Below are 19,200 nucleotides of genomic sequence, written 5' to 3' on the forward strand. Positions count from 1 at the left end.
TAGAGACTGAGGTAAATTGCCTGGGTAAAAAGGAAGAAAATCAAGATCAAGTCTATGTAGCACTGGGAACATAATGGCTGGGAACCATCAAAGAAAGGTCAGAAGCTCACAGGCTGGACCTCCTGAACCTATTTTCATAATTAACACAGCCCTTAGAGTTTGATGTCCAGATCCCTATCTCCTTAATTATATTTAGGTCATGTTCTTTATCAGACGCCGCTGTGTTATTATCACATAAATAGTTGATATATCATTTTGATTTTAAAGCCATTTCTATTTTCTAATATCAAATAAAAATCCTAGGACTTGAAGGGAAGCCCTGGACACATCATGAGACTGAGGCTGCTATTCTAATCATATCCACCTGTCTTCTGGATTGCAGGATGCAGGATTCAATAAAAACAATGAAGCCAATAAAAAGAGTACTTAATTATAGCATTAACAGACTCGGTATGTGGTAAAATACTAAGGATAAATAAATATAGTGTCATTTTCACTAGTTACCAAATGCTCTTCATCAACAACATAAGTCAGATGAGAAAAATGTTAAGATGGAACACAAGCCAATTCTATTTAGTAAAGGTAATTTCATTTTCACTGATGATGTCATCTTTAAGGAAATGTGCCATGAACGGAGATGCATGAGTAACTACGTCCTACTCCTCAGGCGAAAATAAAAAAATAGAGTATTGCAGATTGATTTCATATTTCTTCAACTTTCACAGCTCTTACGCTGGGAGCTGCTAGTACTGTAGAGGATAGACGAAAAGTACAGATGCCCGTTACCTTTGAAGTCAGTCTCCCTGTTTTATCTCTCTCTTAATTTTCATGGAGATTTAAAAGACCATTTTGATGAAGGATTCACTTCTGTCAATGGTATGTACCTAAGTGAGAATATCCACATCAATCTCAATACCCTGTATGTGGAAGGGAGGAGGAGGATGGAACCCGGGGGAAAGCCCACCAAGCGCACTGTGCATGTAGTCACTGTCACTGTGAACTGCATTATGATGTGAGAATATCATGCACCATAAAAATATCAAGAGAAAACTATTTTGATAATCCATGAGCCCTGGAACTTAATAAATATATACATTTTGATAACATGAAATTTTATTACCTCCATTTTTCCACTTAGATTTCCTACAGGTGGGAAGGAGAAGAAGAAAGGCAAACCATCCTCATGGGGACTACTGGCTTACTGTTGTTTTACGTGTTATTTAACAAAGAAGGAATTCAGGATAAGGCTAAGGTATGTTTCAGAGTAAGCAGTAACCCACTTTTGTTTAGAAAAGTTAATAGTGTTCGGGATAACTATATTTTGGCAGAAATCGTTCCTCATTTCTCCAGACTTCTGAAATACTCAAGATTTTTTACCATTCCCATTTATTTTGTTTTCATTTGTATAATGGCTAAAAGAACACACTGCCAGTAGAAATTCTGCCTCTCTAATTGTGTGTCTTCTAAAACTGAGTGTGATTAACTGGTACAACTTGAATCCTCAAGCAAACTTGTGAAATAAATAAGTGTCCCTTTGAAAACCACAGCAGCTCCTAAATTTCTGTAAAACTATTTTTATGATTTTCTCCTTTAAAAAAATGTGTTACATCACTGGTTTTGCATGCACATAAATGATATTGGAAAGCCCATACATCTGAAAAGGAAAAATAATTCAGACAATAAAGTAAGCTAGATTACTTTTATCTTTAAGATAATTTGTTAAAGAAAAAATTTTTGAGTATTAGAAATGATAATGTACCCCAGAAATTTAAGAGATTTCCCAATTCTCATCTAAAATGAAAGGGATACTATACAGAAGATTAGAAGCAACATCTATAATAATATTCAGGTTTTTATCTTCTATTTTGCTTCCTTCCTTAGCTGTAGCCGATCTTTCTTGGATATGGGGTGATTTTTCTAAAAGAAAATGTAGCCATGTCAATCAGCTTCATAAGAGCAACTGCATAGCAAGAAGCGGGATCATGTTAGATCTTGCTGCAGCTGGGTAATCTGCCTCTCTTCAACCACAAGCCCAGAGTTAGCCAATGATCCTCTGAATTCATCTATTTTCAGAACCCCCAAATCATCAGCAATGTTTACAACTGGTTTAAACATGTGGTTCCCTATGTTTTGGATTCTATTCATATCTGCCGCCCTTTTGCTTTTTATAGGTCTGTTCATAGTGACCACTAGGGGCTTAAGGGAAAGGCACTGACTGTATAACTTTAAAGACCTACTACTTAACCTAGTACTGCTAACAAAGAAAGAGGCCAGCAGAAGGCTTTCTGGATAAATAACTGTTTTTCAAATAGAAATGTTTTCTATACAATATAAAAAACTACAGCCAGATTATGAGTCACTAAAAGAGAAAAAACCTAAATTAGGATTTTATACTTTCTGATTTTTAAGAATAAAATTGAAGAACGGTTTTCTATTACTAGTAGACTTTTTAAATCGATACTTCGCTTGACTTAAATATTAGTTTTATTCTCTTATAAAAATTTTGTACCAAAACAATAGAGAAAGCAGAAAAAGGTTGAGATAGAACTCAGTGGTAGAACAGCAGTGAGTGCTTGTTACTGGAGAAGAGAAACAAAGGCATATATGTAAGCTTACATACAAGTTAATATATTTCAAAAATTTTTCAAAGCAAGCAATGATAGACTCATCCAATTTAATTAAACACTAAGTCATCCTTACACTACTCCATCAAAACAATTTTTACAAGAATTATTTCTTTTGTTCTAAGCTCTTTGGATTGCCATCAATGGTAAGTAGTCTTTGTGATTGATAACTATCTTGGACCAAAGTAAAAATCAATGTGTTACACCATTTTGCTGATGAAGCTACAGCCCAAAGGCCAGAACTTAATTCTGTGTTGGGAGAATATCTGAATATTATTAGGGCTTTTTCTCTCCCTTTCATTTTGGACTTAGGACAGGAAAAATATGCATTTTTAGTAAATGTTTACATTTTAAAAAAAGACACTTTCCTTTTCAGTGCTTCATAGATCTACATGTTTCACTAAAAACTGCCGAGAGCATTGAACTTCAATATGAGAGTACAGGGTAGTTTCCCCAACTGTGTTAATATATTACATTCTGGACACTCTGAACTATTGACCTTCCCTATGAGGGAGATGCTGCTAAAATATCAGTTAATCACAAAGCAGTTCCACCACGGGCTACCCAGAAAGCAGAGGCAATTTAAAAGAGCAATTTTAACGTGCAATTGCCAAAGCGTGCAATGCAGACAATTCCTGATGATGGCATATTTTATTTCCATTTAATAAGAGAAAGAGAAACTGTATTTTCTTGGCTTCTACACCAGATGGTATACCCAGAGGAAACAAAGAGCACACTTTCTGTGATTGTTCAATGGAGTTTTTGAATTACTTCGCATTTAAGGCAACTTTGCATTAATGTCATTTTTAAAAATGTATAAAATGCCTGGAGAAACATTAGGTGAACAACATCGTGGGTCAGGCTGTAAACTAACAGGGAAATAATCATACCCCTCAGGTTCACGAGAAGCAAGAGGCAGGCGTAGGTGGCTTAGCCACCAGAGGCTGTAATTACCATCTTTCCCAACTTGAGAGACCCCGAAGCAAGTAATTGCACTTACCAAATGATTTTAATGTACTTTGAAAGTAAATAACAAAAAAAAAAAATTGCTTTGGCAACTAGGCAGGACATTTTCAGAAAAGGATACAGTAAAACACTTTTTCACACTTTTTAAAAAACTGTGTAAGGTATTCAAAGTACAGCATAAACTGGGGTGTTAAGCACCAATCTGCTGTGTTTTCAATAAGAACAAACTGAAAATATTAAGAAATGCTTTTTCCGGGAATAAGTTAGTCATGCGAAGCCTGTTGAAAGTTTAATTGTTTATTCTTTTTGTGTGCACACATGTAGAATTGGGGGTTAAACCTAGAGGCATTCTACCTCTGAGCTACAGCCTCAGTCTTTTTTATTTTTTATTTTGAAGCAGGTTTTTGCTAAGGTTTTGAGGCTGACCTCAAACTTATAATACTATTTGGTTCAGCTTCCCAAATACTGGAATTACAGATGTGTGCCATGGTACCCAGTATAATTTTTAATCCTTTATAATAAGGAGGAGAAGGGGAAGTCATTCGTGTTGGGAGTAAGAGGGAAAATGATTACAGCTTTTAAAATACCTAAGCTGGACACAGTGGTGCAAGCTTGTATTCCCAGTGCTTGGGAGGCTGAGACAGGAGGATTATACAGGTTCAAAGCCAGCCTCAGCTACTTAGTGAGGCTCTCAGCAACTTAGTGAGACCCTGTTTCCAAATAAAGTATAAAATAGGTCTGGGAGTATAGCCCGGAGGTAGAAAAGCCCCTGGATTCCAACCCCAGTACCACAAAAAATAAAATAATAAAGTAAAAGAAAATAAAATACCTAAAAATGGGGTTGAGCTCCAGCTGCCCAAGGTCTCCGGCTTGGACAAAGTACAATTGTCTTGCCTTCCCCCATTACAATTGTTAAATTCAGCAAATAAAAAAGAAAGATAATGATATATTTAATTTACAAAATTGGTGTGAAGATAAAATAGCATGATGGATTCACTTCATAAATTGATTCTCAGGTATATATTTCAATAGTCATAATGTCTACATTCTCTTTGAAAGCTATACATTTTTTATAATGACAAAAGTAAGCTGTTCTATTGATTTGCTCGAAAATTCTTTACTAAGAGATTTTTTTGAAGCAAAAAATATTTACTATTGCCTGACATAAACCATCAATGGATCAAAAATATTAAAGAGAAAACTTTAAAATAGTAAGTAGTAACTAATTTATTCATCAGCACTTGAGTGAAAAACTATTCTTCTATGATATAAAAAAATAAAAATGAGCCGGGCGTGGTGGTGCACGCTTGTAATCCCCCCTGCTTGGGAGGCTGAGACAGGAGGATCGCAGAGGTTCGAAGCCAGCCTCAGCTACTTAGTGAGACCCTGTTTCCAAATAAAAATATAAAATAGTTCTGGGAGTATAGTCGAGATAGGAGGCCTCTGAGTTCCACCCCCAGTACCACCAAAATAAATAAATAAATAAATAAATAAATAAATAAATAAGTTTTTGAAAAGCAGAAAATAAGCATCATTTTTGTGTGTGTGTGTGTGGTACTGGGGTTCCTGGAAACCCTTCTACCTCCAGTCTACACTCTCAGGCACCTAGTTCTTTTTATATTTTTATTTGGAAACAGGGTCTCTTAAGCCAGCAAGGCTGGCTTCGAACCTGCGCGATCCTCCTGTCTCTGCCTCCCAAGAGAGGGGATTACAAGAAGAGTGGGCCACCACGCCCAGCCATCATTTCTTTTTAACTTGCAAAACATTCATGTGAACTTGATTTTAAATACATGGCTAAGAAATATTTAGACATTTTTAATATAGTACCAAGAATTGAACCCAGGGAATCTCTACCTCTGAGCTACATCCTCATTTTTCTTTTTTACTTTTTGTTTTGAAACAGGATCTTGCTACACTGCTGGGGCTGGCTTTGAACCTGCCATCCTTCTGTCTCTGCCTCCAAGTATTAGGCTTACAGGCATGGGTCACAAGCCCTGCTAATATTTCCTTTTGAGGCTTTTTGATGACCTAAAAGGCATAGTGTTTGAAATTGCTTGTTCAAAATAATCAACATTTATGCAGCCAGATGGTATTAATGATAAAACTCAAGATGGATAATATAGTCCACTCTTTCTTCTGAGTACAGCTGGGGGTTTGTAGAACTAATATGCAGAACCACTTATAGAAACAGTGGTATCCAGCACATGTACAACTGAGAGAATTAGATGGTGATTCAGTATCAGTGGTGCTATTGATTAAGTTTGAAGGGTCTTACATTTTGGGAAAAAATGGTTTGTAAAGAGTGAAAGTGAATGGAGATCATAATTTTAACTAATACTACCTTTACATTTTGATGTGCAGTATTGGCCAATTATATTCATCTTGCTTTTCAGCAAGTATTTAAAAAATAATACCACATATACTTCCATAAGCTTTCCATTCTCTTGTAATATTACAGGAAGATTAGTAGACATTCCTAATGAACTGGTAACCATGGTTTCTCTCAAATCTTCACCGTACTTGAAAATCTACTCTATAACACTTTACCCACTAAAATCTTGTATCGTGCATGTCTTGTGAAGACATTAATTAGCAATAATAAACATGTGTGACAAAGATTCATCAAATGTGAAAGATGGATTTAAAAATACAATTTCTATAGTTGGAAGTAAAACAAGTGATTGAACCCGATCCAATTTAATTCCATAAAAAGTACATGAATTAAATGTTTCTCAAACGAAGAATCAGATAAAAAAAGACTAGTATACTTCCAACATGCCAGGGCATTTTCTAAGTTAGAAAGTGGTGATGGCTGTAAGTTATTTTTACTCTATCTCCTCCCACACAAATGAGGATATTCTCAGAAGAAAATATATCAAAGTACTTTACAGTCATATTTGTACTTATTGCAGTTCAGTAATACACTCTGGACCTAAGCATTCGGTAGTAGTTAAAGTGTTAAATCCATGTTCATGAACATGGTGTTTTCGTCTCCCTCCTGCAAAACAACATTCTTAAAAACATAGCCCCAGCCGGGTGTGGTGACGCACGCTTGTAATCCCAGCATATGGGAGGCTGAGACCGGAGGATAGCGGTTCACGGACAGCCTCATCTACTTAGTGAGGCCCTTTGCAACTCAGTGAGACCCAGTTTCAAAATAAAGAATAAGAAATAGGGCAGGGGGTGTAGCTCAGAGATCAAATGCCCCTGGGTTCCATCCCCAGACCCGCAAAAAAATAAAAATAAAAATAAAAATAAATAAAAAAATAAAACAGCCCCATTCAATTGCAACCTCCAAGTCTCTCATGCCAATGACCAATTTTAAATAATTTCTATAACAAACCAAAAAATTGCATGACACTAACATACATTCCATTGTACTGCTACCCCCCCCCCCATTGGAGATGGAACCCAGGGGCATTCTACCTCTGAGCTAAACCCCTAGTCCTATTTTTTAGTCTTTTTATTTTTTGAAACAGGGTCTTACTGAGTCTTACTCAGTAAGTAGCTGAGGCTGTCTACGAACTGTGATCCCCTGGCCTCCACCTTCCAAATGCTGAGATTACAAGCATGCACCACCATGCCCAGCTCACTGCTACTTTTTAAAGACTCTTTTTTGAAAATAAAAAGTAAGAAATCAGATGAGAAAGAAGCATGCAAAGTAAGTCAGGTGGAAGAATACTGGAATAATAAATTATCATTAGTTACTATAATTTGTATATACATTATAAATTAAATGTAGAAATAAAGTACTTTTAATAGAAAACATATGTAGGTAACATCCTCAGTAATACAGATTTCATTATTCATCTTTTCTTATTAGCATGAACTATTAAATGAGGAATAATTGGAAATGTTTCTGTGTCCATACAGTTTCTTATTTTAATGACTTTTTTGTCTAGTTGAATATTTGGGGTTCAATTTGCCACATGACTTCAAACCGGAGGATAAACCGCCACAAAATAGTTAAAAGCAAACTGTGAGCTTTAGGATGACTGATGAAGACTTCACAGTATATTTTAGGTTAAGCTGCTTTTCAGCCATCGATATAAAATCAGGGGACTCTCTCCTATCTAAATCTCAAACAAATAGCTGAGCAGTTAAACTTTCTATTAGTGAACATCTTTCAATAGATGCTACTATTGTATTTTAAAAAATTAGGTTAGCTGGGTGTAGTGGCACACAATTATAATCCCTGTACTTGGGAGGTTGAGATCGGAGGATGGCGTAGGTTCAAAGCCAGCCTCAGCTACTTAGTGAGGCTCTCATCAACTTATTGAGACCCTGTTTCCAAAGAGAGTATAAAATAGGTCTGGGAGTATAACCCGGAGGTTAAAAAAAAAAAGACCCCTGGGTTCCATCCTCAGTACCATAAAAAAAAAATTAGGCTGGCTTGAAAAATATGTACAGGTATAGTATATCAGGTAACTGTATGAGTTTTGCTTTAATTGTAGATCAGTATTCAAGACGCATAGGTTCATTTGTTAACTCTGCAGGCATTTCAACATAATGCATGACAGACAAAAATCCCTCTCTAAACTAGACTAAAAATAATCCATTTTCAATGATAAAATACACAATGTCCCTCAAAAAAAAAGCACTGCAGTCACTTAGGCAATTAAATTCTCTAGTGGCTTTTAATAGCTAGTTAGTTAGTTCACATTTCCTCCTATTTTAACAATATAATTAGTAAGGAATGAGGATATCTCAATAAATTAATAGGTCTTATTTCATATTGTATTCTTAAGGGCACACTATTATTTTCACCATTCTGTTTCAAGCACTGGGAGGACAATAACAACACTTAAAATATAAGGAAAACCTTTCTGTATTCTACACCTAGGTACAAGCTGCTGAGCTAATTCTCAATAGGATTTCTGAATAGAATAGTTATCTCTTTGAGGTATTATCCAAGGTAGCTTTTTTTATCTATATTATATAAATTGGCCTCTGAACTTAGTATAACAGGGAAGATGATTTCCACAGGATAGAAAGGTAATAGACTTTGCGTGAACTGAAAAGGTCTTTGCTCTCAGTAATACTTTCACCTACAGCTAAACACATAGGAGGTGCATCAAAATCACTATGCAAGAAAAGAATCTGCATTCACAGTTATACTAGAATAAAAATAATGAAGTACACACATTACTCTTAGGTCAAACAAGCTATGACATAATCAAGGCACTGGATGACCTAGTTCACTGGCACTCTTAGAATAGCATGCCACATATACCAAGTAAGTGGAACATGTAATACTGCGTGCCTCTTATCTTATGCTTGACTCCTTCAGGAGGCAGAAAGCCTGCTGCTCCATCTTACCTGCACATTTGGTTCTGGTGATCAGCGGAGGTCCCGGGAGCCCTGTTCCACCTTCACCAGGTCTTGTAAGTAGCACTCGGATCTCATATTCTGTGTCAGGGTCTAAATGCCATAGTTTGTAAGTTGGAGCATTGACTGCATGGGTTTCTGTCCAAGAGCCTGATGTCATCCGATACTCCACTTCTTTCAGGATAATGGGACCATCGCCAATGATGGAGTTGGCATTTAGCTGAATCAGCAAGTATGTAGGCCCAACGCCAAGCAGCTGGGGCGGAGCAATGGGTCTTGGAGGTTCTAGGAGAGATGATCGTGAACTCTAATTAGATGAAAATCTAAAATATTAAATATAGAGCAATATTAATCCTTTCAAAGCCCAAAGGTTTAGTGAATGATTTATTTAAGACCACGGGATAAATATTTAAAAGAAAACCAGGACAGGAGTGGTCTAGCAACTGTACTTCTAAAGAGTAAATATTTTTAGGAAGGTTTATGATCATGATAGTAAAAACTCTCTTTCATCAAAGCCATACCTGCCCAGGACATAAACTTGAAAAGGCACAATAAACATGGGGCATAGCAAAAAAATATTTAAAGATGAAAAGCTCTCATTAAGTAATAAAAGTAGATTTTTTGATATTTTATTTCATGTATAAAATATGGCCAAGAGGTACTTTTTGTTTTGTTTTTCATTCCTGCTTTGCTTTTTACTTCTTTTGAGCTCCTGCAGGTGAGATGAGGAGGAAGGTATAGCAAAGCTGAACATGAGAGCCGATGGCAGGAGCTGAAATGTTTCCACACCCACCTCACAGAGTGAGAAACTGAAATTTACACCTAGGCAAAAATTACAAATGACTCCAGCACACTGGCCTCTGGGAGTGGTGTGAGAAAAGACACTGTATCACATATTAAGCACAAATGCCAAAGGTACACTTGCAATTTAATTTTAAATTAATATTGGATTAAAACACTTGAGAAACTTTGGGAAATATTTCAATGTTTAGGCAATGAATGACATCTTAGAGCAGTTTTTCCTCCCCTCTTCACAACAATGCAGATGAAAGAGTGGGCTCTGTGAAGGACTACACAGCTCTGGCTATGTCTCTAAGGTCTGTTCCAGAATAATATGTTAAAAAAAAAGTATAATTAAGCCAGGTGTGGTGGCACACGCTTGTAATCCCTGTGCTTGGGAGGCTGAGACAGGAGGATCACACAGGTTCGAAGCCAGCCTCAGCTACTTAGTGAGGCTCTTAGCAACTTAGTGAGACCCTGTTTCCAAATAAAGTATAAAATATATCTGGAAGTATAGCCCGGAGGTAGAAAGCATTTCTTAGAATTTCTGAAACAATAATTTGCATGAAGTTAAAAGAGTTTAAAGAGAAATGCTACTCTTAATAAAGTTTTCATTCCTAAAGAATTGATTAAAAGATTATTTTTAAGAGTTTGAGAAAATTACATGAATGAAAACTATTAAATGCAACTATACATTGATCCCTCATCATGACTCACACCAGGTGTGAGTGGACTGGAAAAGATCCAGAGAAGTCTGTCTGCCTGTCCCTTCTCTCTCTCTCTCTCTCTCTCTCTCTCTCTCTCTCTCTCTCTCTCTCTCTCTCTCTCTCTCTCGTGTGTGTGTGTGTGTGTGTGTGTGTGTGTGTGTGTGTGTGTGTGTGGTACTGGGGACTGAACCACCCAGGATAGTTTACCCTCAAGCTATACCCCCCAGCACTTTTCTGTTTGTTTGTTACTTTGTTTGAAAGAGTGTCTAGCTAGGTTGCTTAGTCTTTCTCAATTGCTGGAGCTGAAATCAAAATTGTCATCATCCGTTCTCAGCCTCCCAAGTACTGGGATTATGGATGTCCACCACCGCTCCCCATTCAGCCAGTATTTTTTCAAACTAGATTTTCTATTTAATGGCAAGGAATAGGAAGAAAAAAAATGCTAACACACTCTCTCTCTCTCTCTCTCTCTCTCTCTCTCTCTCTCTCTCCATAGACAGGTTTTTATCTTCGTAGGCAGGTTTAAATAAAAAAATAATAACTTTAGCTAAAACCCAAGATTTACTTTTTAATTCTGACTGCATGAAAGTTACTAAATTAAAAGCCCCTGAATTAGAACATCCCTAACATAAGAGAGAAGACTAGCTAGTTATTTTCAAGAATATTTCCTCAAAATTCATATATCAAATATTTATTAGCTACTAATTCCTAGGTTCTACATATTGGGTATCCATATATTGTGCGGAAGAAGCAGTAAAAATCAATAAATTAATAAATTAATCTAAAACTGATAATTATATATAAAACAAAATGTATTCTGTGATTAAAAAAAAAATGACGGTAGCCGGACGTGGTGGCACACGCTTGTAATCCCCACTCTTGGGAGGCAGAGACAGGAAGATCGTGCAGGTTCGAAGCCAGCCGTGCACGCTTGCTTAGAAGACCCTGTTTCCAAATAAAAATGTAAAAATAGGTCTGGGAGTGTAGCCCGGAGGTAGAAGGGCTTCCAGGAACCCCAGTGCCACCAAAAAAGAAAAAAAAAATGACGGTAGCACAATATTTTTCCTATCCAAAATCATATTAGGAATATAAGTAACATCTTAATAATCAGAGCTCATTAAAGCAAGAGCTTCCAAACTGAAAGGAAAACAAAACCTGTAGTTAACTATGGTCATGTTTAAAGTAAAAACAAAAGTAACATTAAATACAATAACATATTTAGAACTATTACTCTAGAAAAATTAGTTCTTAACACTTGATTTGTAAACTAGAACTATAAAATTTGTTTCTAATGCTTTTCAAATTGTTTCAACAGTATGTGGCTAGACTTGCTTACCAATTCGTCTATTTCAGTTTCACAAATGAATTAAAAAAGTTATTCTCAAAATGAAAAGCCTAAATATAACCAAACTGGCTCCGAATTTTCACTTATCAGCTAAAGACGCAGCTATACATTTCACATCATGAAACTTTACCACCTTAATCTAATAAATGCTACATTCAGAGTTCACCAAAGTTTAATAGGAAGAAAGAAAAAATAAACATTCTCTAAATCATATACTCAAATGAAACTGAATAGAGAAATGAGCATAAAAGAAAAAATGCAAATGCCCTCCCAGACTCTAAATGCCACACACATATTTAAAAATCAGTCTGTATTGTGAATAAAGTGTGTTGCTTCATATGTGCTGTTTGTTTTCATTCCAGATGGCTCCTATACTAGCTAATTTAAGTGAACTTAGGAAACGAATCCTTAGCCCACTGGGATTCTACCCCAGAGCAGCAACATCTCACATTTTACAACTAACACTGACCTGAAGAGGTCTGAATCGCCACATGTTGAGCCAGGAGGAGTGGTATATCAAATGGATTATCAAATGACAAACCCTGATTGATCGACAAATTCATGCAGGCTTTGAAACCTGATCTTACGCTTATCTATCCAATGTTAGCTCTTACCCATGGAAACCCTGAACACTCTTGCCATAGAAAACAAGGAGCCCACACAACAGGAGAGGGGAGGATGAGAAGGAGAAGAATGGAGGGGAAAAGATAGAGCAAAACACAATGCTAAAAACAAGTATAGTATTTTTTTTTTTTTTGCCATTTCTATGTTTAAGGAAGTGACATGTAAATAAAATGAAATTTGGAGTCAGGGGACCTAGGCTCAAAAAATGCATACATAATAATAGGGAGTTGGGAGCAGTGGCACAGGTCTGTTATCCCAGTACTTGGAAGGCTGAGACAGGAGGATTACAGGTTTGAGGCTGGCCTAAGCAGTTTGGAGAGCCCCTCAGCAACTTGACGAGATCTTGTTTCAAAATAAAAAATAAAAAAAGTGGGCAAGGTAAACTTAAATATGAGTATGTCATTTAGCTTTATATTACAATGTCTTAATTAGTAAACTAGGCATTATTTCTCTGTCTCTCTCTGTCTCTGTCTCTCTCTGTCTCTCTCTGTCTCTCTCTGTCTCTCTCTCTCTCTCTCTCTCTCTCTCTATATATATATATATATATATATATACTCTATATATGTGATATTATTTTGCCTTGTTTTCTCCTACCTCCTACTCCTGACTCTTCCCCTTCTCTTTCTTCTTTATCTTCATTTGTGTGTGTGTGTGTGGGGGGGGGGTGCTGGGGATTCACCCAGGGCATTGAACTTCTGAGCTACACTTCCAGCTTATTTTATTTATTTTTATTTGGAAACAGGGTGTCAATAGGTTGCTGAGAGCCTAAGTTGTGGGAGGCTGGCTTTGAATCTGCAGTCGTCCTGTCTCATCCTCCCAAATACTGTGATTACAGGCTTTGGCCAGAGAAAATTTAAAGCCAGAAATTAACATTCAACACTAGTGTTCTGTGTAAACGAAGAGGTGAATGTGATTTAAGAGCATCTTGGTGTGGCAAAGGGCAGCGATACACTTGGATCAAGTCTTACGTTTCACATGCTATAGTTAAACAAAAAGGAGGGCGGTCCAATAGTCAAAGCAACAGGAGGAATTTGGAACTGTGGCAATAATTAAAGAGGCTTAGAAGTGTATACATTGATGAACAGTGTGATTACAAGAAGTGAAACTCACATTAATGAGACTAATATGCCATACTACATATTAAATTTTTTATGTTGGAGGTAAAAAGTAGACATATTAGCATATGCATTTTGTTTTAGGCCCTCGAGAACAAGAAGATTTATTTATAAAATCTCTATTCATTTCAATAAATTATGCATGAATTTTAATCAGTTAGCAAATGAACAAGTAATTGTTCTGCAGCAATATTAATATTCTTCATAACTTAATACACTACCAGACCCAGAGGTGTGGTGCAGATAAATCCCAATTGTACACTAGGTATCAACTGAAGCATGCAAAACCGCAAATATAAGATAAACCTTGCCAATGCTACCAATTAACTTTCAATTAATAACTCACATTCATTATTCTAGAGCCAACCTATTATAAAATCCTGATTATATATTCAAATTGCTTTATTTTTATATTTCAAATAATTTTAAAAGTGTCTTGAAATCGCATAAATAATTATGAAAGTATATTTTCATCTGGGTATTTCTATTATAATGGTATTTTCACAAACATATGTCACTTAGCAAAATTCAGCTAATCAATAAAATGCAAAATCAGAAAGGGAAGCCATGGTGTCAGAAAATGTCAGTAACAGAGAAAATGTCAATGCAAATAACACTTCTATATCCATCTTTCCAAACAGATAAACTAAATACCTCTCAACCCTACTTCCCTCCTAGTTGCTTTATTTAATTGCCAATGAGGCTTTCATTATAGATTACCCTTCCCACTCTACAAGCCAACAATGATGTTACCTAAGTCTCCTCTTGCTGCTGTAACAAATTACCAGAGCAACAGTAGCTAAACGGAAAAAAAAAATGTATTCTCTCACAGTTCTTGAAGACAGAAAGCCAAAATCAGTATCACTGGATGGAAATCAAGGTGTTTGAAGGTCATATTTTCCCCCAAGGCTCTAGGTAAAAATAGGTTCTTTGCTTCTAACTTCTTGTGACTGCTGGCTACATGGCTCCAAGTCTCTGTCTCAGTGCTCACATGACCATCTCCTTTCTGTCAGTAATAACGTCTTCACCTGCCTTCCACCTACGTGGCCACTTGTGACTGCATTTAAGACCCTCATGAATAATGTGGGATACTCTCACTATTCCCATGTACTTATTTTAGCAGATAAAGTAACAATCACAGGCTACGTGGATTAGAACCTGGTAGGTTTGGTGGATATTTTTCACCTGATATTAAAATATCATTGATATTAAAATAGTTCACTTAACAAAATTTCCTAGCAAGGTGCAGAAGAGTGGGGATTACAAAAGAGCACAAAAACATATCCACATATCCATACTCTTTTTTTAACTTTTTATTTGTTGTAGAAAAAAATAAAAATAGAGATGATAAACATATAAGATGGAAACAAGAGTCACTATTCCCTAATCATACATAAATTCCTGCAAAGTTCAACTTCAGAATATTTTCCATGGAGACAAATTTTTAATTTATTTGCTACCTCAATGAATGAACTACTTCAAAGTCAATTTTATTATGTTTTTAATATACTTTATTGGTGCATTATAAACTGTAGTGAAGTTCAATGTGACAAAACACAGCTGCACACAGCACTTGGAGTGATCCCTCGGCATCTCACCCCACTGCTCCCTTCTCTGTACATGGTAGAAGAAAAAGTAGGAATGCCTCACATATGGACAGAGCATCATGCGAAATTTTCCCTTCATCAAACTTCCATTTTCTGCTATCGACTTCTCTCCCACAATCCCTTTCAACCATTCTACTACTACTCTCTCTCTCCTTCTTTAGCTAAAAAGGTTTTTTTTTGTTTGTTTCTTACGTTCTCTCTAGCTTCTGTTTCTTTTCTATTCCCTTTCATTGAAATTTTGATCCACTTCCATTTCCTGTTAAACAATAAATCCACTATGTTCATACTTGATTTTTAACTTTCTTCGCCATAAGTTTCTGGATGTTCAAGTAAATGTTCATAGACATTAGAGAAACTGAGAGAAAAAAGAGTGACATCACTGGACTCCATAATTCAGGTATTCACTGTACGAGCTCCCCTGTAATAATTTTTAAATGATTTTAAATTATGATTCAATACAATAACATAATTCAATGGTCTCTGAGTATTTTAGAAAGTTTCAAATAATAACCATAATGAAGAGGAAAATAACCTTTGCCCCTGTAATAAAAAGAATGCAAGTTATGCATAATTAGAAACATATTCTCTGGGCATTTAAAATCACATATGTGAGAACATAATTTTGTTATATTTTTGCCTAGATGTTAAAGCATAAGTACTCATTTGAAGAATTTTAGAATTATTTAATAAGATTTCCCCTATAACCCAACTTATGGAATAATCTTCTTTCATGATTTTACACTATATTTCTTATACTTAATGTTTCCTGTTTTAATGAATTCCTTAGGTGACTAGATATTTATCTATTAACTATTCTAGCTACTATCTCATAATTCCAGAAATGTACATAATTTTCTTTCATAAAATTTCTATTATGTTATATATATATATATATATATATATATATATATATATATATTTAATTTTAAGTTAACTTTTTATTGCATTAAAATTCCCTCTTATTTTGGTGGAAGAAGGGTACTGAGGATTGAATCCAGGGGCATTTTACCTCTGAGCTCTACCTCAAGCCCTATTTTATCTTGAAACAGGTGCTTACTATGTTGATGATGGTCTTGCTAAATTGCTAAGGCTGGCTGAGAACCTGCCATTCTCCTTTCTCAACTTCCCACATACTGGGATTACAGGTAAAAATCCCTCTTGAAATCCATCAATCTAATTGAATTGATACATTTTAAATGTATTTAAAATCACTTGAGTGGCTCATAGTCTTGCAGTGGTCAATAATAAACTAGTAAGATAACACAGTATTTGAGTGTTGCCAAAGCTAAGGCCTGTATTCCAGCATCTATGTATAGTATCCATCAATAGGAATTATTATTACTGATCATCCTCTCTATAAAAATTAAATAAAGGTAGGCTGATCTGTGTTAAGAACATATGTACACTTTGCCCACTGCCTACACACACGGTATTTTAAAAATACTTTTATTGGTACATTGTAGTCATGCATCTTATTTATTTATTATTATTATTATTTTTTTTTTGGTGGTGGTACTGGGGTTCCTGGAAACCCTCCTACCTTCGGGCTACACTCCCAGACCTATTTTATACTTTTTATTTTGGAAACAGGGTCTCTTAAGCCGCTGGAAGCTGCGTGATCCTCCTGTCTCTGCCTCCCAAGCACGGGGATTACAAATGTGTGCCACCACACCTGGCATAGTCATACATCTTAATGGAGTACAAGATGGCAGAGACATACATACACACATCATTCAATTAACCCTTACCCAATTCCCCCATTCCCTCCACCCTCCCTTCTTCTCATGTTTGGCTTAGTGATTGACTTTGGCATGTTCGTGAATGTACATCATGTACATTACAGAATTTTTCTTTTCTACCCTCCCATTTTCCTCAGTTGGGTCACTTTATGTGCTTATCTATGGTATCTCCTTCTTCCTCTAGATTCCTCCTATGACTCATTTTCTCCCTACCTCCCCTACTTTAGGGTGACCATCTGATTTTTTACTTTATGTGACACACAATATTTCACACATAATTAACTTACAAGAACTATGAAGTGAGCACGTAAGACTTCACAGAGGTAAGTAGGTAAGAAAGATAAACTCCCTGCTTACCTTCTTAAAATCATATCACATTTCCATTCGTCAAAAGGGCAATGGAGAAGAATTTGGAGGGAGCCCAATCCCTGTACTGGTGAACATTTATCCAAACAAGCTCCACTGGTGCCAAGGCGGCACAGGTCAATGAGCAACTGGGTATTCAGCTTGTTCATAGGTAAGTGAGCTGATAAAGCTTTTGGAAAGCAACCTACCAATATGTATCAAGAAGTAAATCAAAGTACTTGATGTTATTGTTCATAAATCAAAGTAAATCCATGTCCAGGAATTTACTGTAAGGAGATACTTCGAGTCTTTGTTTGGAAGACCCTAAATAATAAGTCAAGTTATCCAACAACAACAAATTATGGTATATCTATTCCATGGAATTCCACACGACAAATAATGAAGATTATTTGTTATCATTTTAAAATGTAAATATCAGCCTAGCATAGTGGCACCTTCTTGTAATCCCAGCATTTGGGAGGCAGAGACAGGAGGATATTGGTCGCAGAGAAGCTCAGCTACTAAGTGATGCCCTTTTCAACAAAGCAAAATCCTGTTTCAAACTAAAAACTAAAAATTAGGATTGGGGGTGTAGCTTGGAGGTAGAATGTTTTTTTGTTCAATTTTTTGTTCAATCCCCAGGACCACACACACACACAAAAAAATGTAAATGGCAGGCAGGCATGGTGATGTATACCTGCAATCTCAGTACATGGGAGGTAGAGATAGGAAGACTGCAGGTTTGAAGCTAGTCTCAGAAATTTATTAAGGTCTTTGGTCTAATTTCCAAGTCTTTGATCCATCTTGAATTGACTCTTGTGCAGGGTGAAAAAGTGGGGTAAATTTCAAGTTTTCCCCACATGATTAGTGAGTTTTGCCAACACCATTTGTTGAAGAGTCTATCCTGCCCCCCCCCCCCCAGTGTCTGTTTTTAGCCCCTTGGTCAAAAATCCATTGGCTGTAAGTGTGTGGATTTGTTTCTGAATTATTTTGGCTATTCTCGGTTGCTTATTGTTCAGAATGAATTTAAGGACTGTTTTTCCCATTTCTGTAGAAATGATCATGGTAATTTAATGGGTATTGCATTCAATTTGTATCTCACTTTTGAAAGTATAGCCAGTTTTATTATATTTATTCTGCCTATTCAAGAACATGGAAGATCGTTCCATCTTCTAAGGTCTTCTTCAATTTCTTTTTTTCAATGTTTTATAATTTTCTTTATAGAGGTCTTTTACCTCCTTGGTTAAGTTTATTCCTAAGTATTTTTTGTTTTGTGAGACATTTTAAGTGGAAGTATTTTCTGGATTTCTTTTTCAGTGGATTTATGGTTTATATACAGAAAAGCTTCAGATTTTCTAAGATTAATTTTGTATCCTGTGAAGAGGTTATAGGTTCAACACTGTAACATATTGGCACAGGTAAAAGCTTTCTCAACAAGACCATAAAGGCACAAGAAACTAAAAGGCAGATGAATAAGTGGGATTTCATTAAACTGAATACCTTTGGTAAAACAAAGGAAACTGTCAAAAACCTCAACAGAGAGCCAACAGAATGGTAGAAAATTTTTGCCAACTATTCCTCCAATAGAGGACTAACATCTAGAATATGCATAGAACATCGACACTCTGCACTGAAAACCATATACATGTTTAGACATGTCAAAAAAGAGGAAATTCAAATGGCTAATAATGTGATAAAAAAAAATGCTCAGCATCACTAGCAATCAGAGAGATGCAATTAAAAATTGCCCTAAGATTTCACCTAACTCCAGCTAGAATGGCAATCATTCAAAACACAACAACAACAAATGCTGGCAGGGATGTGTAGAAGTGGGAACTCTAATACATTGCTGGTGGGATTGCAAATTAGTGCAACCACTTTGGAAAATAGTATGGAGGATCCTCAGAAAAATGGGAACCAACCTACCATAGGACCCAGTAATATCACTTCTGGGTATCTCCCCAAAAGAATGAAAACCAAACTACCCAACTAACGCATGCATATCTATGTTCACAGCCAC

General features: G+C 36.1%; 1 protein-coding gene across 5 annotated transcripts in view; it reads right to left on the bottom strand.

Annotated features, from left to right (window-relative positions):
• PTPRK (protein tyrosine phosphatase receptor type K) overlaps positions 1 to 19,200 on the bottom strand; it is a gene marked incomplete at both ends in the record, with an annotated part of 572,810 nt that overhangs the window by 221,564 nt on the left and 332,046 nt on the right. For all 5 annotated transcript variants that reach the window (XM_080700525.1, XM_080700524.1, XM_080700523.1 and 2 more), the window contains one exon: positions 8,910 to 9,203. In XM_080700525.1, the coding sequence (XP_080556651.1) occupies positions 8,910 to 9,203 (294 nt within the window). The remainder of the gene's footprint in view (positions 1 to 8,909; positions 9,204 to 19,200) is intronic.

The sequence above is a fragment of the Muscardinus avellanarius genome (genome assembly GCF_963383645.1).
Source record: "Muscardinus avellanarius genome assembly, chromosome: 8".
Taxonomy (NCBI): domain Eukaryota; kingdom Metazoa; phylum Chordata; class Mammalia; order Rodentia; family Gliridae; genus Muscardinus; species Muscardinus avellanarius.